The sequence below is a fragment of the Natrix helvetica genome (assembly GCF_964273705.1).
Source record: "Natrix helvetica genome assembly, chromosome: 5".
Lineage (NCBI taxonomy): Eukaryota > Metazoa > Chordata > Lepidosauria > Squamata > Natricidae > Natrix > Natrix helvetica.
In genome coordinates, this window is record NC_138551.1 from 76,620,874 (window position 1) to 76,646,133 (window position 25,260).

At 39.9% G+C, this 25,260-nt stretch overlaps 1 protein-coding gene across 2 annotated transcripts; it reads left to right on the forward strand.

Moving 5' to 3' along the window:
• The first annotated feature begins 561 nt into the window (after positions 1-561).
• CEP55 (centrosomal protein 55) lies at positions 562-24,478 on the forward strand. 2 transcript variants are annotated; one of them, XM_081953949.1, is made up of 9 exons: positions 562-800; positions 3,756-3,970; positions 4,759-5,043; positions 11,068-11,133; positions 17,114-17,255; positions 19,889-20,193; positions 21,172-21,243; positions 22,375-22,500; positions 23,584-24,478. In XM_081953949.1, the coding sequence occupies exons 2-9, from the start codon at positions 3,812-3,814 to the stop codon at positions 23,803-23,805; spliced, it is 1,377 nt and encodes a 458-aa protein (XP_081810075.1). In that variant the 5' UTR covers positions 562-800; positions 3,756-3,811; the 3' UTR covers positions 23,806-24,478. The 2 variants fall into 2 exon arrangements, with proteins under 2 accessions (XP_081810075.1, XP_081810076.1); XM_081953950.1 differs by having other exon boundaries at positions 23,596-24,478.
• Positions 24,479-25,260: the final 782 nt, after the last annotated feature.

Consider the following 25,260-nt stretch of genomic DNA (forward strand, 5'->3'; position numbering starts at 1 on the left):
CTAGACTGGTTTCCTAGATGTGTCTGATGAATACGTAAGTAGGGTAGAGTAGAGTGCAGTAGGAATAGGAAAGAATAGAATAGAATAGAAATTTGGAAGGGACCTTTGAAGTCGTCTAGTCCAACGCCCTGCTCAAGCAGGAGAATCTATACTATTTCAAATAAGTGACTGTGTAGTCTTATTTATGCAGCCTGCTAAATCCTAATTGCTTAATTTTGACAGCCTTGCGGTCTTCTCCGCCCGATGACGAGCCTCGGCAGGGTAAGAAAGATCTCCAGGCATTTGTGCAAAAATCACTGGTTAGAAAATAAAACCTTCATTAAAGTATCCCGTGTGTGTGTGTGTGTGTGTGTGTGTGTGTGTGTGTGTGTGTGTGTGTGTGTGTGTGTTTGTTTGTTTTTGCAAAATCCCCCCCCCCCGCAGCCTTCGTTCTTTTCATTAACGCTCCTTCCGATCTAACGTCAGGGAAGGGAACCCGCCCGTGACGTCACGAAGCCGTCAAGTTCCGCCGCGCCTTCCTTTTGGATCCACGCGGCGCTCGTAGCCTGGCAACCGGGCGGAAGTGGCGTCACACACGCAGCCGCTGGATTCAAACTCTCGGAAGCCGCGTTCGAGAGGGCGTCAGTTCGAAGCGGAGCGGTTCTGCCGTTGTTTCCTGCTCACCGCTCCGCTCCGGGCCGTCCCGTCCCCTTCCTTCCGTGGAAGGGAGGGCGCGGTGTGCTGTCGGTGCCGCCTTGCCATCTGAAAGCGCCCGTCTCCGCCCGGCTGTGTCCACCTAGCGCTCCAGAGGCTCCGCTGAGGTCTGTACGGGGAGGGCGTGGGACGCTGCGTTTTTTCCGCCCTTGGCGTGTCTCGGTCCTTTTGAATCGGTGTGGAAAGAAAGGGAGGTCTGCCTTGGAAGCGGTTATTGCCCTTGGCCGATGTCCATATATGGAGATTCTCAGGCCTGCAGGGTCATGAAGGTCCCAAGGGAACTTTTTTCAAGAGGCAGCTGGGCTTTTGGGGAGGGTTTAGTGGGTTTTTTTTGTTCTTTGAAGACGTTTCGCTTCTCATCCAAGAAGCTTCTTCATCTCTGATAGATGGTGGGGAATGAAGGGAATATAGAGCAGGGCAGGGCAGAGCCTTGGAGGTCCTGTAGTCCAACCCCCGGCAGTGATGGCTAACCTTTTCAGCACCCAGTGCCAAAGCGCGTGCGTGAATCCCCAAAATGCAATGCACGTAAAAAACCCCTAAGAAGCCTCTTCTTCGCATGCCACCTCTCGGGATCCCAAGATCCATCATTAAGGAAGCGTTTTGATAAGCAAGAAGACCATCCCCGGGAAAGGGGGACTTCCCGAAGGGAGTAAAGTTCTGTTGCACTATAATATAGAGGAGAGTGTGGCATCAACCAAAACAGAGCGACATCACAGGGAGATGGAACGGGGAGATGACATATCCACAGGGGGCGGGGGGGGGCAGCCGACAGTGTTCAAGGGGATAGCGGGAGGCTTATGTCCATCATAGCCATGGTCGATGTTGAAGACAATATGTAAGGGTAACGGTCAAATATCAAAATCACTGCAGATGATAAATTGTGGGTTGGTGAAGCGGGCAATGATGGTGGCAGTGGCAGCTGCTCCAACAACTGAGCTCCATCCATGCCAGCCGCACTCATATCTGTCGCTGGGGCCGCACTCCGTTAACCCAGTCCATAGTGTCACAAATGGCACAGTGCGGTGGCCTAGGCAACGGCGGTGATACTGGTGGGGGCCACAACACAGGCGCACTCCAACCACGCCCACACCAACTGCCAAAGTCCATCTTCCGCTGGCATCAATACCCATGCCAGCTGCCTCAGCCATTCCCCCGCTAATCCAGTCTATCACATCCATAAGCAGGGGGGAGCAACCGGGATAATACCATGGCGTGGATAGCGGCAGCGACAGCAGCAGAAACCCCAGGCAGGGAGCCCCGACGACAACAACCACACCCACACCAGCAGCAGAAAAACGCTCTCTATTCTCCATTCACCACCAACCACCCTGTTTCACTCACAATGTTCCGGCTACAGGGCAGGAAATCGCAGCTCAAGGGTACCCCCTGAGGTCCCAGGAAGTTCCCATAGCTGGATCTGGAACTGACGATGGGATAGGGTACCCCCTGCATACACCGTGAAGGAAAATCATATCCCCAAAGTTCTCCTCAAACGTGACAGGACACCATCTCAGTAGAAGTAGAAACAGATGTAATAGAGGCCTCAATGACCCTCTAAAAGGATGCAAATGACCAGCTGTCTGCAAGGGATATAAATCCTTCCATTCCCCACCATCCAGTCAGACCAGAAGAAGCTTCTTGGATGAGATGCGAAGTGTCTTCAAACAAAAAACAAAGTCCAGTTGTTTCCTGAAAAAGCACCTTTCAATCTTGAAAGGAACACACACTCGTTCCTCTTAGGGCTGGAAGGGAAACCACTAGGAAATCCCTAGGCTGTGTCTCCATTGGGACATCATGGAACCATGCAAGAACAAAGACATTTCCGACCCCCTTTGCCAAAAAATAAAAAGGGGACTTGGGTGTGACTTGAGGACTTCTTTATCTTATCACAACAGTTAGTGCTTTTCTAAAGTTGATTACTTGCTCAGGTCAAAACACCATAAAACAATTCAGCACACAAGGCAAAAATGTTGAATGTGGTGGACTCCTTGCAAGAGGTGAAAAGCCGTTATATAGTCAGATGTGAACAGCTAGTATGCACATCTCTAGTTCTAGAATTTTCCAGTTTTACTTTCATAATGAGTAATAACGTATTTTCTCAGCTTCTAATTAGCATACCTTAATTCTGTTGCTATGAGCATAACATTTGGCCTTGCATTCCTTTGTAATCTGTGTGATTCTCTTGCTTCTGTGTAATTGATTCTAAAATGGGCATTTATTTAGCATTTTATTAACGTATGTATGTATGTATGTATGTATGTATGTATGTATGTATGTATATCAAGGCAGCGAACATGCTTAATACTTCTATTTCCCCATGACAAGATAAAGTAGATTGGGCTGACAGGGAATAGCTGGCAGTTATCATATTTTTAGAGCTATTTTTCTATTCCAGCCCTTTTGAGCATGTCATATTTGAAGGTATTTCCATTTACTTCAATTTTAATGTTTAATCAAGTCTGAGATAAAATCTTTTAATCAATAAAATGATTGTTCATCTCAGCTGATGTGCATGAAAAAATACAGGTCCATGTAATTTTTCCCTCCACAAGACAAGCAACAATTGGAGAGACATCTTAATTGGGGAATGGCGTTTCTCCTCACCTCTCGGTGTCTCAAATTTATCTGGCTGCATTTCAGGTTTTATTGTTTTTAAACGTGAGACATCCAGTTGCAAGATTCTTTACCATAATATCTCTGGCACAGGCTACCTCATTTGGCTAGGTTTAAGATGGCTAGTTGAAGGCAGTTGTGTCTGTTTTCTTTAATTTCCTCATAATGTTAATTGTTAAAGTTTAATGTTCTATTTGGGAAGAACTTTTGCTATTTTACCAAAATGTTCAGAGGGTTTTGAAAGGAATTTTTATTTTTCATCATATTTATGATGGGGCAGAATCCTACATGTTTTTATCTCTCTGTTGTAAAACCCTGTGTTGGCGTACAATAAAAATATGAATAAATTGATTAATTGTAATAATATATATTAGAAAAGAATTCCCTTGGGCTTGTACTATTTGTGGGTTTGGAATTTAGGAAGATTTTCCTTCAAAAAAATCTTGCAGATGAAGTGGCTGCTTCTTGAATAGTGCCTGATGATTTTTTTTGGAAAACCTCAAGTATGACATCAAAGAAGTGGGGATTCAAATCTGGTGATTCCAAATCTGAGTCAGAATTGCAGGTGTATAAGAAAGAAAATGCAGCTTTGAAGAAGTCTTTGGAAGAAATCATTAAGGAGAAAAGAAAAATGACGCCCGAAGAAAGAAAGAGGCTTCTGGAGGTAATATAAATTAAAATAATCATTTTGCATCTAAATTAAAACGTGGATATTAAGATTGAGACAAAGCATTTTGTAAAGCAAGGGCTTCACTTTTCACCTAATTACAAAAGAAACTAATTGATAATGGGCTGGTAACCCTTACCGCAAGGGTGGGGAATGAGGGCCCTTTTATGACTTGTGAACTTCAACCCAGAATTCCTGAGTCAGCCATGCTGCCAAACTCTGCCTAACTGTAATGTGATGTCTTACCAGGAGTAATAGATACCCCTGCTTTTTCTCTGTTTTGAACTATTTAAATTACAATTTAATTTGTAAATAGCTGGCAGTTGATAATGCATTATCTGAGCTGTTTATGTATATATCGCTTATTTATATTGGAGTTGTGTTGAATTTTTTTTTGTTAGTGAAAGTGGTAGAGGCTCTTCTATTTTTTGTTTCGCTTTCATATTAACATTAAATCCTTAATTTCATAAGAATTGAATTTAGCTGCTGCCTTTTTTTGTCTTGTTTGGGGAGGTTTTTTTGTCTATGCTTAGCATACTAAACATATTTTGGTAAAATGTGAGAATATTTTAATGAGAGAATACCTACAATTAAATGGGCAATTTCTAGGCAGATTAGTACAATCATATTCCAAATCCTGTGCCATAACTCTAATTTTACTATCTTTATTCTCCAATAGATTAATAGTTGCCAGCATGATTAGCCATTTGTACTCAATCAGGAATTTATAGTTTGGAAACTGACCTTTTTTTTTCTTGTTAAATGCTTGCTTGTACTTCATATAGAAAATACTTGCCCTTGAAACAGAAATAGAAGAATATAAAAATAAACTTGGAGAGAAAGATCAAGAAATCCAGGTCCTGAAAGATGAGTTAAGGAGTAGAAGCAAAAGTACAGATGTTGCTTCTCTACAAGGTCAGCTAGAAGAGAAAACAAAAGAAGTGGCTAAGCGAGAACAGCTACTAAATTCACTCTCGGAAGAGGTAGAATGGCAGAAAAATCACATATCTGCAGTTTCTGCAAGATGTACAGATCTTGAAAGCAGAGCCAGTAATGTCCAGATCGCCCAGGTGAGTTTATAAAAATGTGTGCAATGTTACCTAACCCTTTTCCTCATCATGCTATTAGGAGATTATTTGGGACTGAGCTCCTTTTGAACTCTTTGGCCTTGGATGGGGTAGCATTTGCCTATTTAAGAGTGACATGCAATCTTGGGAGGGGGGTGGTGTATGTCTGAACTCACAGCTCATGCTGAGTAAGAAATGCTTGCACAGCTCCATTTGGTGTATGCCCTTTCCTAGATTAGAATGCCCTTCACTTCACTGCAGTGTACTCTACATTGGGCTGCCTTTGGACACCACCTGGAATCCTCAGCTCACCCAGAATGCAGTGGCACAGGCAGTGTATCACTTTCTTCGCTACCCTCACAAATGATATCATCTTCAGTTCCATCTAAGACATTGCTAATGCCACATTTTTTGAAGGATCGTGTAACAGTTTTGTCCTTCACTGAGTTTCCATGATGTTTTCACCCATTCACAAACTTGAGTGATAGCGGGCTTCCTCATTAGTCCAGTGGGTGTATGATTACCAGCAGCCATCCATTTGTTCCACTCTTCTCACATGTAGACTTTGAATGGCTTGTTGATGGAAACATCAAGAGGTTGCAACTGGCTGGTAAGACCCCCAGGAATTACAGCTAAATGAGTCTTCACTTCTTTGAATCTTTTCTTAGCGCTGTCATAATATGTGCTCTAAACTGGTCAAGCACTAATAAAGCTGGTTTTTTCAGAGCCCTCCAGGACGTTTGGACCACACTTTTTCAATCCCTACTTTCATGCCATGCTCATCCATCCATCCTTTTTCATGGACATGCACAACAACACCTCTTGGAATCACTTCTTTTGGGAAGGTTTTCCTTTTGAATATTAATATTGGTGGCAATTTGGTGCCATCTGCACAGCAGGACAACACAACAGTGTAATATGTCTTCTCATGTCCTGTGGTTGTCACGGTTATGCTTTTGGCACCTTTCACATCAGTCCTATTTGATGGTACATCAAAAGTTAGCGGGACTCCATCCATAATCTCAATCTGGCCAATCTCAAAATTATTTCTCTTCCTGGAGTTTTATCACAAAAGTATGAAAAGACAGAATCTTAGCTTCATACTCTTTTGGCATTCTTTGTGCAATTCTAGTTTTGGTGCGCATAGCAAGGCCACATCGCCTCATAAATCTGAAGCGCCACGATGGGGATCCAGTAAAATCCTGAATGCCTTTCTGTGTAGCAATGCGTTTGGCTTCATACATCACCACTTTTGTTGGTGACTGCGAAGTCACTGTTCCGGTGATCTGTGATCCAGTCTGCCATGTCGTCCTCTTAATTGTGGCCACTTTGCAGGCAGCCCACAAAAGTTGTGCTTGCTTTTATCTTTCCCCTTTTGCAGCTTATCCACCCGTTTCCTCCGCTCTCTTATCATTTTTTCAGTTGGAGATGGCCCAAAATGTTTCTCCGCTGCTCTGTTTCCATGTTCCTCAGCATATTTCACGACTTCTAGCTTGAAAGAGATTTTAGAAGCCTGCCTTATTGGCATTGACATTTTTCTGCAAGAAAGAACTCAAATGTGTCCTTTATAACAATACAGTACACTGTAGCTGAAACCACATTCATATATTCATACGCACACATTTCATCATTACACCCCCACCCTAAACTACGGTAACCATAGCAAGCTGAGAATTTTAGGATGTTGGTGATTCTTTTCTTCCATAACCCCAACCTGCAAACAGGCAATAAGCCTTAAACCTTAACCCTAACCCATTACAAATGTGCTAACCTTAAGCCTAACCCAGGGGTCTTCAAACTTGACAGCTTTAAGACTTGTGGACTTCAACTCCCAGAATTCCTCTTCCAGTCATGTTACCTCCCTCAGGAATTCTGGGACTTAAAAGTCCACAAGTCTTAAAGCTGTCATGTTTGAAGATCCTTGCAACCCTGTCAAGCAGCTCAGGAGCAGTTGGTAGGCTTCTCCAGGCAGTGGAGGGGCAGCAGCAGCAGCTTTGGCTTCGCCCAGGAGCAGGTGAGGCAGGCTCATCAGGCAATGGCGGGGTGGCAGCAGTGGTTTTGGCTTCATCCGGGAGCAGGTGAGGCAGGCTTCTCGGGCAGCGGCAGGGCGGCTCGGATGGCACCCGGGCAGCTGGGGCAGTAGGTCAGGAGCAGGTCCGGCAGCAAGTTGAAGTCCGGTGTGGCAGGGCTCCTCGGCTAATGCCTCAACTGGCAGTTCACCTCAATTTATAGAAAACGGTTTCCCAGAATCATTTGAATGTCACCTTTCTGATTGGCGCTTGGCTCAGCCTTCCACAATAACGCCAATCCATTGTCGCCATTGCCGCCGTTGTTACCATTGCCACCACCGCACCAACTCCCTCCCCCTCCCCTCAGGTATGGCTGATGCAACATTTGGAGTATAAGACGCAATGAGGTTTTAACTCTCTTTTTTGGGGTGGGGGGGGAAAGGTACGTCTTATACTCCGAAAAATACGGTAATTCAAGATACTGGTTTTGATCTATGAAGCCCTTTGTTGCCTAGAGCCTGATTTTTTGAGGGACTGTCCAATCTCCCATCATATCAATCTGTATGGCTTGATCCGACAGGGTTGATGTACTCTAGGCTCTGTATATCAAGCAGTGCTATCTATCACACCACTGCTTGATAATCGGAAGAAAATAGATAGAGAAATGTGAGTTCTCTGTCATAGTACCTGTCCTTTGGCATGAGGTTCCCCCTGAGATTGAGTGACTCTTGGCCTGATGATGTTCCAGAGAGTCTTAAAGACCTGCTTCTATTCCCTGACTTGTAGGATGGATGGATGATGCTATTGGCCAAAATCACCATCTTGTTCATTTTATTTGGATTGCACATTGCTGTTTACTTTTTATGCTATGAGCCACTCAGAGTCAACAAGTTGGGAAATCTCTGAGCTGAATTAAATAAATACGAAAAATTGCATTGTTGCAAAGTAGTGTTAAGGAAATGGAACAAGAATGGCTTAGTGATTTGCATCTTTGCATCACTTTATAATTCACCACCCCACAACAGTAATAAGCATGCCATCACCACAGTTGAAATCTTCAGAGCTAAGGTAGTGTGCTACCTGCTTCATGATGCACTGATCTCAGCTATCACCAGTCTCTGGAATTGTTCGGTCAAAATTTCTAACTGTCCCCCTCTATGTGACCAGTTAATTATTTATTATTAGGATTAGCTGTAAGCCTGACTGCATTAAAGCCCAAATTTGACATTGCATTCTGAGAGGTTGACTCAAACTAATCTTTGAAAGCCCTTTGGTGGCCTTAACTTCAGAAGATACCTTTCCTCCCGCATTGTTAACTGAAATAAATCCAAGATTGTCCACACAGTAACTGATCTTGACTGGCTACCAAAAAGTTCTTCAGATATTAAAAAAAAAAAGCTGATTCTGAACTTAGATTTAAAAACGACCTAAGCTTTACTGCAAAACCCTGTACCTTAAGGGAGACCATTCACAGGTGCCATATTATAACATATCAGCATTTTCTACTGAACATAGATAAGAGCTTTTACCAGACTAGGAGCCTTACTTTCAGCTCATCTGGAAGAGAGAGATAATGGCACACCTGTGCAAGACTGTTGTCTCTGAAAGGAAATTGAATCAACTGCATATATCCTTTGATGTCCCTTTTATTGAAACCGAAATAACATTTTATTCACATCCCCCTTAACAATCAGACATAGCAAAAACAGATGTTCTTATTGTTTCCCTCCCAGCAGATATTTCAGAAATGACTTTCAGGAGAGCAGTTAAATTAATAAAATGGTAATCTCATGGTCCTTGGGGATAAATTTTAACTTTGACATTTCAGTATTCTAAACTCTTAACTAAACAGTCAGGTACAGCTAATAAATTCATATTCATTTATTTCTGTCTGTCTCTCTGCCGTTGTTGGAAATAACCTAAGATATTACTCACTCCTTATGTATTTTGTTGCTTTTGTTTTTAATAAATTCTATATATTTTTATGCTCTATTTTATTTTTATAATGCTCCATTTTTAAATTGAAATTCTGTTAAAATTGTACTGGTTTGCATAAGTGCTCATAATAATGAAGTTAACAAATTAATTATTATCTTTAGCATCCTTAATTTAAACCTAGTAGACAGATACAGTGGTCCACACAGAATATTTTAATTTTGGATTATTCTGCTGAGCAAGAACAAATGTTCTAGAATTTCACCCTGTCTTGTTATTTCCAATGGGAGATCAGGTTTTCATAGCATTTTTGCCACGTGGAAAAGTTAACTGATAACTCTGTGTAATTAAGTCAACTGTAAGGATAGATGAAAAATGGATGTACATAATTTTTATTTCTATGTACACTTGGATTAGATAATAATAATAATAATAATAATAATAATAATAATAATAATAATAATAATAATAATAATTTTTATTTGATTAGCCGCAACCCTCTCCCGAAGGACTCGGGGCGGCGTACAATCAAAACAAATAAAAATACACATAAGACAAACATATATACAAAAAGAACAGAGACATATACATATGTGCATGGAGGAGAGTTGACTTATAAGTGAAAGACAATTAAAAACACAATTTAAAATCCCCTTAAATAAAATTACTAAATTAAAAAAAAACCCATCAGGAGCGATACAAAGTTATGGTTGAGCCAGGCCAGCTATTTGGAAAAGGTGGGTCTTGAGCTTGACACGGAAGGAGCGGAGGTCAGTAGTGGTCCTAATATCCGGGGGGAGGTCATTCCACAGGGCTGGGCCCGCCACAGAGAAGGCTCTGCTCCTAGGCGCCGCCCCATGGCACTGTCTGGTGGACGGCACCTGGAGAAGTCCCTCTCTGTGCGAGCGGATGGGTCGTAGGGATGTATGGGGCAGAATATGATCCCGCAGGTAACTAGGTCCTGAGCCATGGAGCGCTTTCAAGATCATAATCAAGACCTTGAAACGCACTCGATAGACCACAGGAAGCCAGTGCAGCTCGCGCAGGAGAGGTGTCACATGGGAGTACTTGGTACTCCCCATAATCACCCGCGCGGCCGCATTCTGGACCAACTGCAGTCTCCGAGTGCATTTCAAGGGAAGCCCCATGTAGAGAGCGTTACAGTAGTCCAGGCGAGACGTCACCAGCGCATGCTGAAAAGTGCTTTTGTGGACATTCCTCTGTTAAAAGCCAAGTTGAACAGATTATAAATTTGACTCCACTGACCTGATTAGCTAAGGGACATTATAGGAAAGGATTAGAAAACTACCACTTCTTGAAAGTAGATGGCAGTAGAGTATCAATCTTATAGAGTCTGAAAACTAAAATATCAAACGCCACAGTGATAAGTTAGATGCTTGTCCAAATCAGGAAGGATGTTTATAGATATTGGGTAATTGAAACATATCAGTCATTATGCAAAACAATAAGCACAATTAAACTCAAATATATACAGGCTGGCTACATAGGTTAGGGACATATTACTCTTTTATCCTGAAGCTGTAATATGCAATGTTTTAAAATAATAGATTCTAATCCAGGTAATCTGACACTTATCCAAAGACTTTTAGAATTTATGTCATATTTTGCCAAATACATGAAATTTTGCTATTTTAGGTAGCGCATTAGATTCTGTTCTGGAATTCATTAAAGAATCTCCTTTGAGTCAATTCAACTAATGATGATGACATAGAAAAGACCATGTTGGTATGGAAACAGTTTGACATTGCCTTCTGCTTCCTCCCTCTCTCCCTCCCTCCCAAGACGTGAGCCATAGGATTGTATGGTGGTCCCTCATCTAAATATAACCAGGTTCCATCCGAATTAGTATTTTTTAAATTTGCCAAGCTCTTTTATTCTGCTGAAGGAAATATTTAGTAGAAATATGATATAGAGAATCTTGAATGTTTCAGCAGTTTGAAAAATTACAGAAACCCAGTGCTTTCAAGGCATAATTTACCAGCACCTGCTCCTATCTTCACCACACAGACATCAGCTTTCAGTTAATGGAATTGAACTGTTTCACTATTCTATTTTTTAACAGGAAAAGGCTGTGCACTTTGCTGGAACTCCAGTCAACATACATGAAGTTGAAATTCAACTGAAAGATGTAAGGCATTTTATCAAATACATTATATATTTTATTTAAGGCATAAAATAACATTACGTAAATACAGATAATGTAGAATTATCCTATATTAGCCTGTTTGGAGCTAATTGTCACTGTTTTCCCAACAAAGAGTATATGTGAATGTAGCTGTAGCAAGGAGATTAGGATCAAATACAAAATTTCATTTAATTTTTTTTAGTAAGCTATCAGATCTGTAGCTCCCCACAGTCATGGGAATACTGGCAACAACACGAAGTTGAGGAATAATTGCAAGTATCATTCACTGTACTTGTAACATCACCCTAATAAAACTTTAAACGGTTGCCGAATGAGTGGTTGTTAACCAAGGACTACTTGCATATGATTATATTAACCTGTAAAATACTGTATTAATTACACCAGTTCAGATATTGTGCTGAGATGGATTTAAATTTGGACTCAGTTTCTTCATTCAGGGAGGAGGCAGGAATTGAATTTGGTTCCATGGACTGCATGAAAGTGAGCTACCATATTTTTGGGAGTATAAGATGCTCCGAAGTATACAACGCACCTAGTTTTTGGAGAGGAAAACAAGGGGGGAAAATCTGCCTCTGCCTCCCAGCATTTTGCCTCCTTGCACCAAACAGCAAACAGCACAGAAGATATACACTTTGTGGTGTTACATTTCAGACTATACTTGTACAGATGCTGTTAAAATTGATGTGGCTTTCTGGAAGTATATGTTATTCTATTTAAAAGAAGATACAATAGCACTGGGCCTCTTCAGATCAAGCATTTATTTTAAAAAAGCTTCATTTTAAGTTAGAATAATAATAAAGCAGTCTTTAAAAAATAAGTCTAATAATTTGAACATTCTATAAGCATTTATAGTTATTGACTTATCTCCTTGCAACAAACAGTCTGTTTCAGTTTAGCCTGATTAGAAGGGAAAAAAATCTGCCTCTGCCTCCCAGCAATTTGCCTGGTGCAGCAAACAGTCCATTTTACTTTCAGTTTCAGTTTCAGCACGGGCCTCCCAATTGCTGCCTCCACAAGCCCCATTTTCTCCATTTGCTGCAAGGAGGTAAATTGCTGGGAGGCAGAGGCCAAAGGGTGGGGACCGGCGGGTGGGTAGGGCTACATTCGGTGTATAAGACGCACCCAAATTTTCAGGTGCATCTTATACTTCAAAAATATGGTAATTATAAAATGCTATGCAACAAAAGCTAATAACTAGCTGGTTTATGCCATACCTTTGTGATCTCGACATTATACTGTATATGAGTCACTTACCAGTAAAATTTAAAATGCCTTAGTCTGAAAAAGTATAGCCAGATTCCTTATTTTTTGCCACTGTAGGGTAACATGGGTCTCCTCCAGTATCATGAATAAATTATACTTTGATCCTTAATGTTTTGGAATGTATCCATTCAAAGAGCAGCAAATTATCTCATCCAAACAGCAATAAAACAATTAAATTGTAATTTATCCATTCAACTATTTGTGTATTTGTCTGTAGGCGGAACCCTGATGTGATGCCTCCCCCACTTAATTAGCTGCTGTTATAGTTCAGTCACACAAAGAGCATTTGGTTAGCAGTTAAGTCTGTGCACCTGACCTGCATCTGAAGCTTTATAATATTTCTCTGCTTTTCTGAATAAAACAAACAAATTGAAGGTATGGCAGGCAGCCAACATTTCATTTCCCATTCTTAGCTGGAAAAGAGGGTGAAACCACGTTGAAAGCTTAACGTGGGCTTTCTTTTTATGCCTTGGCCTCTTTTGCTATGAAATGGCACATCCAGTTCCAGTAACAATTAAGAATGGATGATTAAACAAAAATGCAGTGTAGTTCAATATGATTACTTCAAACAACGCCAGGGACTGAAAGCCTATAACATTGTTAGATTACATCTCCTAAATATTGTTACCTCATCTACATCTCTGTTGTTGTTTTTTTCATTTGAGGAAAAATATAAAGAGGACCGTGAAAATAGTATTCTGAGCTATAAAGACAGTGCCTTAAATTCCACTAATAAGTAACCTTTGTATCTCAAGAAAACTATTCTTAAATTCAAAAACTACTTCAATATAATACAAATGATGTCTGTATAAAGAAACACTTCTGTTGAGCTATTGAAGGCCTTCCATATGGATTCAAATAAAGTTTAAAAATTGAATAATTATTAAATGGTTTGATCTACCCGTTATCATAAGTGTTTTATCTGTAAAGAAATAAGGAATGTTTGTCAGGGTCTTTTAATCTCCTACATATAACTACACATTAAATGCATTGCTTTACTTTTGTGGAAATTTTATTTCAACAAGGAGCATACATTTTTTCTAAAACCAAGCAACCAGTTGGGGATACTGTGATATCATTTTTATGCATTTCTAGGGCATCTTGTTGAATGCCATCTTTCAGAAGTAGCAACAATATATAGCAATCAAAATCAAAATAATACATTATCTTGGATAATGTATTATTGGAATGGAATTCATTGTCATAATTTTGAAGAGAATGGATAGATTCCTTGGGAGTTATATTAGGGAAGGTTTGCTGCTGAAAAGGCCCTGCCCCTAATGTTTATCGTTCTATTCATAAAAATATTTCAGCAATAATCAGCTCCTGCAATGTATGTTTAAAAAAGGTTACAGTTCTATACAGTTCTTCCAAGTACCTTCAGTTGAAAATACTTATAAGTATTTTATATATGAATTATAATGGAATATTTTTCTGAGATTTTTGTAATCCAAATTGCTTGTTTAGTATTAATTCACTGAAAAATTACAAAAAAAAATAAGTACAACTTAAAGAGATTTCAGAAACTTCTCAATATGGAATTATTCAAAATAGGTGTACTTTATAAAACATGATATACATGCATTTACTCTGTTCTTCCGAAAGTTTGTTGATCTTAAAGAAAAGTACACTCTAGTCTTCATTTACAGTTCCTTAACTTATTTATATTTGCTTTTTCCTATATGCTACACCATCTATGAATGGTGACAATACCTTTTTATACATTGTGTATACTTTTTTCACACTCAGTAAAGAGGGCAGGGCAGAGATCTTTATCTCTGTTCTGAAAATTACTAGTTTTAAATTTTTAATTTGCTTTGAAGGGCGTTTTTTGTGTATTAAAGTTCACAATAAACTGAAAGTAAAAGTTTCATATCCTTTTTGGAACTGGATTAGTCCTTTAGGTCCAGGTTTCTAACCAAAGCTAATATCACAAGCCAATAAATTGCAGATGCTTCAATGCTGGGTGTACAATGACAGGTCAAGATTAGGATCAAAATATGGGACAAAGTAAGAGCCAAGTGTTATAGTGCAGGGGTCTCCAATCCCCAGACTCACTCCCCCCCCCTCCAGTCCGCAAAGTCAAAAAGATTGGGGAACTCTGTTGTAATGGTTAAGGCATCTGATAGGAAACATGAGAATGTGAATTCTAATCATGCCTTAAGCACAAAACTAACTTGGTGACCTTGGGCCAGTCCATCTCTCTTAGACCTAGGTAGAATAGCAATATATGACTTAGAATACCAGTTAGACGTAGATTCCACTTCACAGTGCTTTACAGCCCTCTCTAAGCAGTTTACAGAGTCAGCATATTGTCCGCAACAGTCTGGGTCCTCATTTTACCAACCTCGGAAGGATGGAAGGCTGAGTCAACTGTGCGCCAGTCAGGATTGAACCGCTGGCAGTCAGCAGAATTAACCTGCAATACAGCATTGTCACCACTCCGCATATATAGATGATAGATAGATAGATGATAGATAGATAGATAGATAGATAGATAGATAGATAGATAGATAGATAGATAGATAGATGATAGATAGATAGATAGATAGATAGATAGATAGATAGATAGATAGATAGATAGATAGATAGCATTGTCACCACTCCGTATAGATAGATAGATGATAGATAGATAGATGATAGATAGATAGATGATAGATAGATAGATGATAGATAGATAGATAGATGATAGATAGATAGATAGATAGATAGATAGATAGATAGATAGATAGATAGATAGATAGATAGATAGATAGATAGATAGATAGATAGATGATACAATTAATTATTTACTCCCAGGGCTCTATGGACAAAAAGCCACACAGTCCATGCATGAAATGATAATGTTAAAAAATTCCATTGTCACCATAGAAATAATACACATACATTTCCCTTCTACCAAATCAGCTGCCACACACTTATACTACAAGAAATACAATACGTAAGGAAGCCGCATATTGAATTCATTGTGTACTTTGGCCTTAAATTCTTATGTGTGAAGGAACGAAAAATTATAAACTCTTTAAACATTAAGCTGAATATCTTGGGAAGATATAAAAACACTTCTCAGCTTCACAGGGCTCAGTATATTTGGAGCCAACCTTAAAATTGTATTGGAATCACTAATTCTGGGGGAGACTTTAAAGCATGGGAGTCCGACCTTGGCAACTTTTAACACTTGCGGGCTTCAATACCCAGAATTCTCTAACCAGATTTTTGTTGGAAATCGCTTGAGGTGATCAGAAATACGAGCTGGTTGCCAAACACCAAGATTGTGATCATGTGACTGCGGGGTGGTTCAATGGTCATAAATGCGAGCAGAGGTAGCAAATGACTTTTTTCAAGTTTCTTGTAATTTTGAACCATGGTTCAACAATCAAGAACTACTTGTAATCTCCAGCAATAGGTCATTCTTCGTTGGGGGGGGGGGGGGGGGAGGCTTTTGTGACCCAAATAAGCAACGGTGGCTTATTTTAAATGTTTCTTTTTTATTCTCTCTCAAGCCATCTCTTTTTTTCTAGGCTTGTTTTTAACACCCTTCCTTCCTAATTTATACTTTATTTCACTAACAACTTTCGTACATGTATATGACTGTACTGTCCTAGGTACACAGTCCATCTAAAAGGTGCTAGAATAGTTGCATAAGAAAATGTTTGGCATGTGATAGAGCAAGTTTGATTCTCAATGTGGCTTGCACTTAAGAAAGCACAATTTGGAACCTGTGATAAATGAGTTTGTTCTAATTCCTCAAGCTCATTGCCACTGTCCTACTTTTATGTGACTCATAGTTTGAACAAGCCAAGGAACAATAGGTAACAAATGTACTGGGATATCATCATATGGCTGCCTGAAATCTTGTCGATTTAATCTAGAATGAGTGGATGCATAGAATTGCCTTTTCCCTTCTATTGGGTTCCGTTAAAAATTAAGGTAAATAACATCCAAATCTACACGCATTGTCTAATTTAATCTGTTTCTTTTCAAGTTATCTTTGAAAGAGGTTTTCAAACATTGTTGTGGCTATCTATCTATCTATCACTGTATATTGAAAGATACATCAATGTGTAATCATTTCCAACAGCAGTGTGTGCAGGGAATGCAGAAAAAATACAGAGGTAATCTTTCACTGGTTTAGTGTTTGCTTTGGCTGTACAGGTAGTCCTCGGCTTACAACAGTTCATTTAGTGACCATGCAAATTGACAACAGCACTGAAAAAAAGGGACTTACAGCCTTTATTTCACACTGATGACTGTTACAGCATTCCAATGGCCACATGATCAAAATTCAGCTGCTTCGGCCACTGATTCATCTTTATGACGGTTGCAGTGTCCCGGAGGTCGTGTGATTCCCTTTGGCAAGCTGACAAGCAAAATCAATGACCAGATTCACTTAACAGCCGTGTGACTAACTTAACATCTGCAATGATTCACTTCACAACTGTGGCAAGAAAAGTCGTAAAATGGGGTGAAACTCACTTAACAAGTGTCTGTCTCAGCAATATAAATTTGAGGTTTCATTGTGGTTGTAAGTTGAGGACTACCAGTATTCTACTGAAATGCCGTGTTAATAGTAGGAGTCGTAAAAGAGGACTTGCAAATAGCATGTGTTTGATAGATTTGATTTACAGAAAAGGGAGATAAAACAAATAGTTGTTGTTTTTCTCATAGACGCCTCACTCATTTTCAAATCTCTTTACAGGCTTTAGAGAAAAACCAGCAGTGGATAATATATGACCAGCAACGGGAGGCTTATGTTCAGAATCTCTTAGCAAGGATTTTTGACCTGGAACAGCAGCTAAAAACTGTGATCCAAGAGCAAGCAAAAGGAGCTAGGGCAGAAGGTATAGTCTCCAAACTGCGTAGCATAAAAAAAAAAACTTATATTGGTCAGATTTCCTTATATTGTTCAAAACATTGCATCTGTAAGAAAAGCTCTTCTAAAAACTGTCTTTGTGCCACTGTACTTTTTTAGGAGGGAGAGTGGGAGAGAAAATACATTCCGGTCATTGTTTAGATCCCAGACTCCCAATTTTGTCGATAGGAAAATAGGATTTGTTGATTTGGTCTGGCATATAAAACTCCTTTTTAGATGTTGGTTGAAAAATGGACATCATTCCAACTGAGTTTACAATATTTCTAAGAACGACTTCCGTAGTCCAGAGATGCAGGCAAGGCCTCTTGATAACAAGTTTCACGCTTTGTTTGCTTTTGGAAATTCTTCTGCTATTAGGTATTTGTTTTGTGCATGAATAGTTCTTAGCATTATATTTCTTATTTATGCTATGTTTGATTAAGGGTCTGTATGCCATGAGATTCAGACAGTGAGGAGGTTGGGGAGGAACATGGCCCAGTCCTGGAGTCTGGGGAAGGCTCTGATGATGGCTCTGTATTGGAGGCAGAGAGGGGGCCTGAGCCATCTGACAGTTATCAGCTGCCTTCAGAGTCAGACATCAGTGAGGCAAATGAACAGCTGGAGCCTGCTCCCAGGGAACAGCTAAAGGGGTCGACTTGGGAGTAAGGCCACAGGCGGACGATGAATGGCCCCTCCCAGAGGAAATAAAAGAGGAGCGAAAGGGGAGTGGAGTTTGCAGGAGACAATTAATTCGCTTAATTGGTTCGTGACTCTCCGAGACTCCAGATAAGGTCTGTGACTGTAAATCCTCCCTTGAAAGACTTTGCTGGATGTGAATGAGCAGAATTCACAGTAAATTAATAAAAGGGTTTTTTGTCGAGACAAGGAGTTTGCTTCATAATCTTGGGAAGGCTCAGTCAGAACAAGTTGTTCTGGAATCATGTTCCTTCTGCTCCAAGATTCCCATTGTAATCACAGACTAGAGAAGAACAATGGTAATTTTCTCCTCCCCACCTTGGTGCCATACCACTAATGGTTCTGTTTTCCCAAGTTCTGCCATTAGTTTTTAAAGACATTTTATTGTATAGAGGAGAGGAAGGCTTTGGAATATCTCTCTGTGCCTGCATCCCTAAGTTCTCTCTTTATCTTGAATGATGGTAGAAATGTGAATGTGGACTTACAGTTTGTAGCCTTGTACTTTCATTACAATTTCCAAGATACATTTTACAAAACTCATATCATTACCATGTGAAATTAGTGGCGGAGGGACTAATGATAGTCAAAAATAACATATTAGTAGGACTTTTTACTTGAACTAGAAAAGTTGTTATAAGAACACATTCAGAGATGGAATGGCGGTATGGAGGAAACTGTCACAATAGGAGCTTCATCATTGACATATTCAGAATGATATTTTATGGATTAAGTTTGGGGATTAATCTATTTGTGCTTGTTGGTTTTTAAGGTCACTAAATGAATCTTATTAGGGATTTGAGCAGAGGTACATCAAGCACTGTAGTACCCTTGGAATATGCTATAGAATTCCAGTAATTACAAAGTGCCATATGGAAAGCTGTAAGAAGTGTCTGTGTCAGAATACAATTAAATCAGGTTTCCTATTTTTTACCACCTATATTCTTACAAAAAGAGCAGATTGTCATGCAAAACCATATTGGTTTAGAACGGTAAGTACGTTATAAACAGCAGATAAAGTGATATTCTTATTTATTTAAAGTACCTTGAGATAATTCATGTTTGTGTTAGAACATTTTACAAAACAAGTGCTTAATGTTGCTAGTATCTGTGAAATATTTGGCAGTTTTTGGTTAAATTTTAATAGTTAGATTATTGAATTATTTTGTTTTCAATTTTAATAGTCTGTAAGCAAGAAACATGTATACAAGATAGCGTCCCAAAACAGTATATCTTAAAATTCAGTCATTTGAAGTAACTGTATAGTATTACAGTACGGGTGCTAAATTTAAAAAATTCCAAGAATCTACTACAGGGGTGTCAAACTGAATTTCTTCTAGGGCCGGATTAACATTGTAGTTCTCCTCCATGGGCCAGCGGAGGGGGAGGGAGGGAGCAGTGGGGGGGAACTGGGATAGACACTTCCTGCAGCAGTTTGCCAGCCAAAATGCGTGTTCCCCCCCCCTCCCCTGGTGTCTCATTTTTGGACTCCATGGCCTCCTGTGGCACTCTGGCGTCTAAAAACGGGCCAGTGCAGGGGCCATTTTTGGCCTTCATGCAGCCCATTTTTGGCCGGTGGAGTGCTGCAGGAGGCCGGGGAGGCTGAAAACATGCCACGTCAAAGCCGCATGCACTCTCTTCCTCCCCCCCCCCTCAAATGACCTGTTTTGGCTGGCAGAGGCATCGCGGCCTGATCCTTTGATATTTAAGCAGCCTGTGGGCCTTGAATTTGACACCCCTGATCTACTGTGATTAAGATTCCTGGACTCATTATGAGGAGATGCCAATATGTGAGATATTATGATGCCATAATTCAGTTATGAATTAATCTGTTTGCCTTCATATTTTCACACATTTGCATATTCATTTCTTCATGTCTCTTTTGTTCTTCTGCGTGTCCCCTTTCCCCTCTGGTGGAATTCATAAAAGGAGACAAGCAGAGATATTACGAACAGATGTTGGCCACAGCAGAAAGGAATCTGGAAGCAGAAAGGCGAATAGTCTCCCAGCTGCATGCTAACCTTAACGAACTGCAAAGGAAGTATGAGGAAATTAAGCAAGAGGCAGTGAATGCAGAAGGTCTACTCAAGCTGCAGAAGCAAACTGATATTAAGGCTCTTCAGGATGAAAACCACCTCAAAGGGCAGGTCTTGCAAAAAGTTACATACGAACATGAAGCAACCAGGAAAAAGCTGGATGAAGAAAGGAAGCGTGCACAAACCCTCTCAATTCAGGTGCTGTTCCCTAGATGCCTTTTTATCACAGGCTTCCCAAACTCATCTCGCAGGTTGGGAATTCAGAGTATTGCAGGTTCCCTCCATTTGGGTGGGGGAAAGTTTGATTGGGATTACCGTAGTTGTGTCTGTCTGAAGACACTTTAAAAATGAAGCCTCTTTAAATGGTTCTGCTAATGTGGTTAACAACCGGGGTGCATGTCGTAACCCTGATTTTGGCAGCGAGTGAAGTAAATCAGGTGGAAGGGAATTGTACAGACAGTCCTCGACTTACAACAATTCATTTAGTGAGCATTCAAAGTTATGCCAGCATTGAAAAACGTGACTTACGACCATTTTTCACAGTTGCGACCTTTGTAGCATCCTTTCGCATGATCAGAATTGAGATGCCCGGCAACCGGCTCATACTTATGACCGTTGCTGTGTCTCAAGGTCATGTGATCTCCTTTTGCGATCTGACGAGCAAGGTCAAGGGAGAAGACAGATTCACTTAACAATGGGGTTACTAACTTATCAATTACAGTGATTCACTTAAGAGGTAAGAAAGATGGTTAAAATGGGGCAAAACTCACTTAACAAATGTCTCGCTTAACAGAAATGTTGGGCTCGATTGTGGTCGTACGTCGAGGACTGACTGTATTTGTAGCATGCAGATCTTCAACTCTCTGCTCTAAATAGATTCCCCTAGCATTGCTTTAAATACCAACAAAGGTGATAACGGCATGGATATACCTGCATCCTGTCTAGGCTTGCCAATGAAGGTTATCTCTGCATTTGGACCAATATACAGTAGCTGAGAAGAAATTGGAAGTCATAAGGGTTAAGAAAAGGAGACCTTCCTCCTCTTTATGCTGTTACTCTTTTCATCACAGCAGTAGTGAAGGGTAGCAAAATAAACCCACATAAATGTCTTGTATCAATTATTTGGAAGCTTTTCATGTATTGATTGTCACATAATCTCCTATTCATATTTTACAGGTTGAAGTGCTTCACAAGTCTTTGTTAAAACAGCAGGAAGAACAGACAAGAATAGCAGCTTTGGAAGAGCAGGTACGAAATTATGCTCTCTCTCACACGGAGCATAGACCTCTGTGACTAATATCCACGACCGTAATATTCATTTTAATGTCAAAAATGTGTTCTAATATAGAAACAGTATACATTTCTATGGTCCAGAAATCGTAATGTTATTGATGTAATTTGTAATAGTGACTGCTCGTGTTTAAATCTTGAACAGAATATGAATTTAAAATTCATTCAGGATTAATTGTATCCCCTTTGTAGTCTTTACAAGTCTTTACTTCTTTTATCAAACTGTTCCTCCCTTTTTATCTATAAAAAGGTAACATTTACCATATTTTTCGGAGTATAAGACGCTCCGAAGTATAAAACGCACCTAGCTTTTGGGGAGGAAAACAAGGGGGGGGGAATCTGCCTCTGCCTCCCAGTAATTTGCCTCCTTGCAGCAAACAGCCAACGGTACAGACGGTATACACTGCTTGTGGTATTGTATTTCAGACTATACTTGTACAGATGCTGTTAAAATTGATGTGGGTTTCTGGAACTATACGTTATTCTCTGCTATTTAAAAGAAGATACAATAGCACTGGGCCTCTTCAGATCAAGCATTAATTTTAAAAAGCTTCTTCATTTTAAGTTGTCTAGAATAATAATAAAGCAGTCTTTAAAAAAATAAGTCTAATAATTTGAACATTCTATAGGCATTTATAGTTATTGACTTACCTCCTTGCAACAAACAGCCTGTTTCAGTTTAGCCTGATTAGAAGGGAAAAAAATCTGCCTCTGCCTCCCAGCAATTTGCCTCCATGCAGCAAACAGTCCATTTCACTTTCGATTTCAGTTTCAGCAGGGGCCTCCCAATGATCAGCTGTTTCAGGCTGCAGGGATTGCCTATTGCCGCTCTGCAAGCCCCATTTTCCCATTTGCTGCAAGGAGGTAAATTGCTGGGAGGCATAGGCCAAAGGGTGGGGGCTGGTGGGTGGGGGCTACATTCGGTGTATAAGACACACCCAAATTTTCACCCTCTTTTAGGGGGGGAAAGGTGCGTCTTATACTCTGAAAAATATGATATTGACAGATATTTAAATGGAACATGTAATTATCAGATATTAAAAAAAAACAGGAGATCGTTTCATTTTTCATCCAGTTCTTTTCTTCTAGATCCAGTCATGCACATCAGACTTTGAGAATGAAAAACTAGATCGCCAGAACCTGCAAATCCAGTTGAACAAAGTCCTTAAGGAACTACGGAAGGCAAGAGACCAAATTACTCGTCTTGAGCCCTCAGTAAGTATTTATTGGTGGATTAATTAAAGACTGAATCTTTACTTGAGCTGTGCAGAGATCTAGCATGAAAGGCAAACTAAGAGTTACCCTGTGGTAAAATGGACAGCCAATAAATTGGATGGATGCATGGGGAAAGGGGAAGGTGAAAAGAAAGGAATGGAAATATTTACAGAAGGTGTACATGTGCTTCTAGCATCTCTCAGGAACACTCTAACCCAAATGAGTCTTTTTCCGAGATATGATATCTGTTCAGTCTTGGGGAAAGGCTGAATGTGACTCTGAAGTACATTTTGCTGTTCAAAACTAGACCTACATAGCCCTAAGACATCCTTTCCGTTTTCCATGTATAGCATGTATACTGAACTGCAATTGTTGATGAGTTTGTATTTTATTTGCCAGGTGTGTTGTTTTTTTATAACAAGTTCACACACTCTGTGGCAACTTCTGACTATCCGATGCTGCATTCCCTGTTAAAACCATGGGAAAATCCCATTGGTAGGAAAATCCACTTAGGGTTAGTGTTAGGCCATCATAAATTCGGATAGAAAAATGGACATCGCTAAAGAATTTGGAGTGCCTGGGTATGTTTAGGAGGGCACTTTCTTTTCGAGTCTGGCTGCTCTCCATTTCCTGGTAAAATACATGGGAAATCCTATTGGTGGGAAAATCCAGTTAGGGTTAGCGTTAGGCCATGAATTCAGAGAGAAAAATGGACGTCGCCAATGAATTTGGAGCGCATGGGTATTTTTAGGAGGGCACATACTTTTTGAGTCTGCCTTATGTACATTTCCTGGTAAAATACATGGAAAAATCCCATGTAGTTCTCCTCTGAGAACTTTTGCCTTTGGTTTTAAAACAGCATCTGGTGGGGAATTTAGAAAATTGGTAGATAATATCAAGATAGTCAGACAGACTTCTGATATAAAACATTAATGTCTTCTTTTTCTTTACACATCACTAGATTCTGTTACATTCCACTCAGATATCCATTTTTAATTCAATTATATTTAGATATTTGACCCCTAAAAGAAATACCATTGGCACACATTATAAATGATATACTGTCATATTTAAATGCAACAGTTTTTTTTCCAGAAGCTTCCAGAACGTGGTGGATGTTTAGAAGTCGTAGACAACTTCCAGGTTGCTTTTGAAGACAAGTTGATGATACAAGACAAACGTTCTTCACCAAAACGTATAAGCCTTCTGGATGAAAGTTTCCTGGAGTGTCCAAAATGTAAAACCCAATATCCTACAAGCCAGCATAGGGAATTATTAGCTCACATTGATTTCTGTACTATTTAAGTCCTAGAGTAACCCTGTAGCTCAATACACCCATGCAATTTAACAGAAAATAATAACTTTTTAAAAACAACTCATGAAGATGCTAAAGGACTACAGTTCATTTTTCAACCAAAACATTTGAGCTGTAATTTAATGATCATGAAGGACCAGGCAGTAAACAACTTTGTGCATGGTATCTTCAGTTCTGAACTACTGATTGTATTTGCACTTTCGGGCAAGAAAGTTATCTTATTTTCTGTAGACTTAATGCATCATGCAAATGTTCAATTACTGCTGTTTTTACTTTACTGGATTAACATACAATTCTTTGTCTTGCCTCCAGAAATCCATTTTGACATTTCAGTTTACCGAGGCTCTTTAACATTTGCAAATATCCAATGAGATGTGAACGTGTAGGCCACATGAAGGAATGCATGGAGACAGTTGGGTGTAATGGGAAAACAAATGTCACATACCCCAACGTCTAATTTCCACTGAACTCTTCTTTGCAGAAAGAAAGCAAGTCCCAAATTCAGAACATTGGGGTGTGTCTTGGCTATTGCATCCATTTTGTTTAAGGCATGCTCTCATTTGCACTTGTCATCCCCGAGCTGAAAGCTTAGGGATATAACTTATCAGGGAACCTGTATAAGGAAAATGCTTTTAATAAAATGGAACTAGGCTATGCTACCAATCCCGTACATATGTCTTTTTTTAAATATCAGGAATAGCTGTACATGCAATTTCTTGTTATTTCCTCTTGAATTTACTATATCTCCTGTGCTGTTCTTCTGTTTGTTAATTTCTACTGTGCTGTTTCTTCAATGAGATTTGAGCTTCTAGTCATGCTGCCCAGAATTTGATTGGATTGTATATCCTTTAGGAGACACTCTGTCTTGATGGCTTATAAAGCTACCACTAAACCAGATAAGAACAGTGTTTTGTAACCACAAATACAGATATTTTACATCGATCTGAAAGCAATTACTGTTACCAAAATCATAGGCACCACACTGTAATGACAGCCTGTCCGTCCATCAAGACTGTTTGTCACAGCCTGTCCATCAAGACTGTTTGTCGTGATGGTCATATAATCGATTTTATGACCTTTTTTTGTGGTGATTGTGCCAGGCTCATTAAAGGAATACTGTGGTCGTTAAGTGAACCAATGGTTCCCTATGAGTGCGATTTTCCCAAAAACTGGACATAAATGTTGGTTTTGTGCAAAAGTGTCGTAAAATGCAGCTCTGTGACTGTGTGGCACTGCAGGTGGCCGTAAATATGACCCAGTTGAAATCCTAAAGTTTGATCATAGGGCTGCAGAGGGGTCTGACCATCGGACTTCGAATCCAGACCAGAAGTAGCCCCCAGGTAAGTCCATCAGAACTGAACAGTTGGAAGTTGAGGATTACTTATGATTATTCACGTTTTGTGGAAAGCTGCTGAATGTCAGGTAGATATGGATAAAATGAAAAG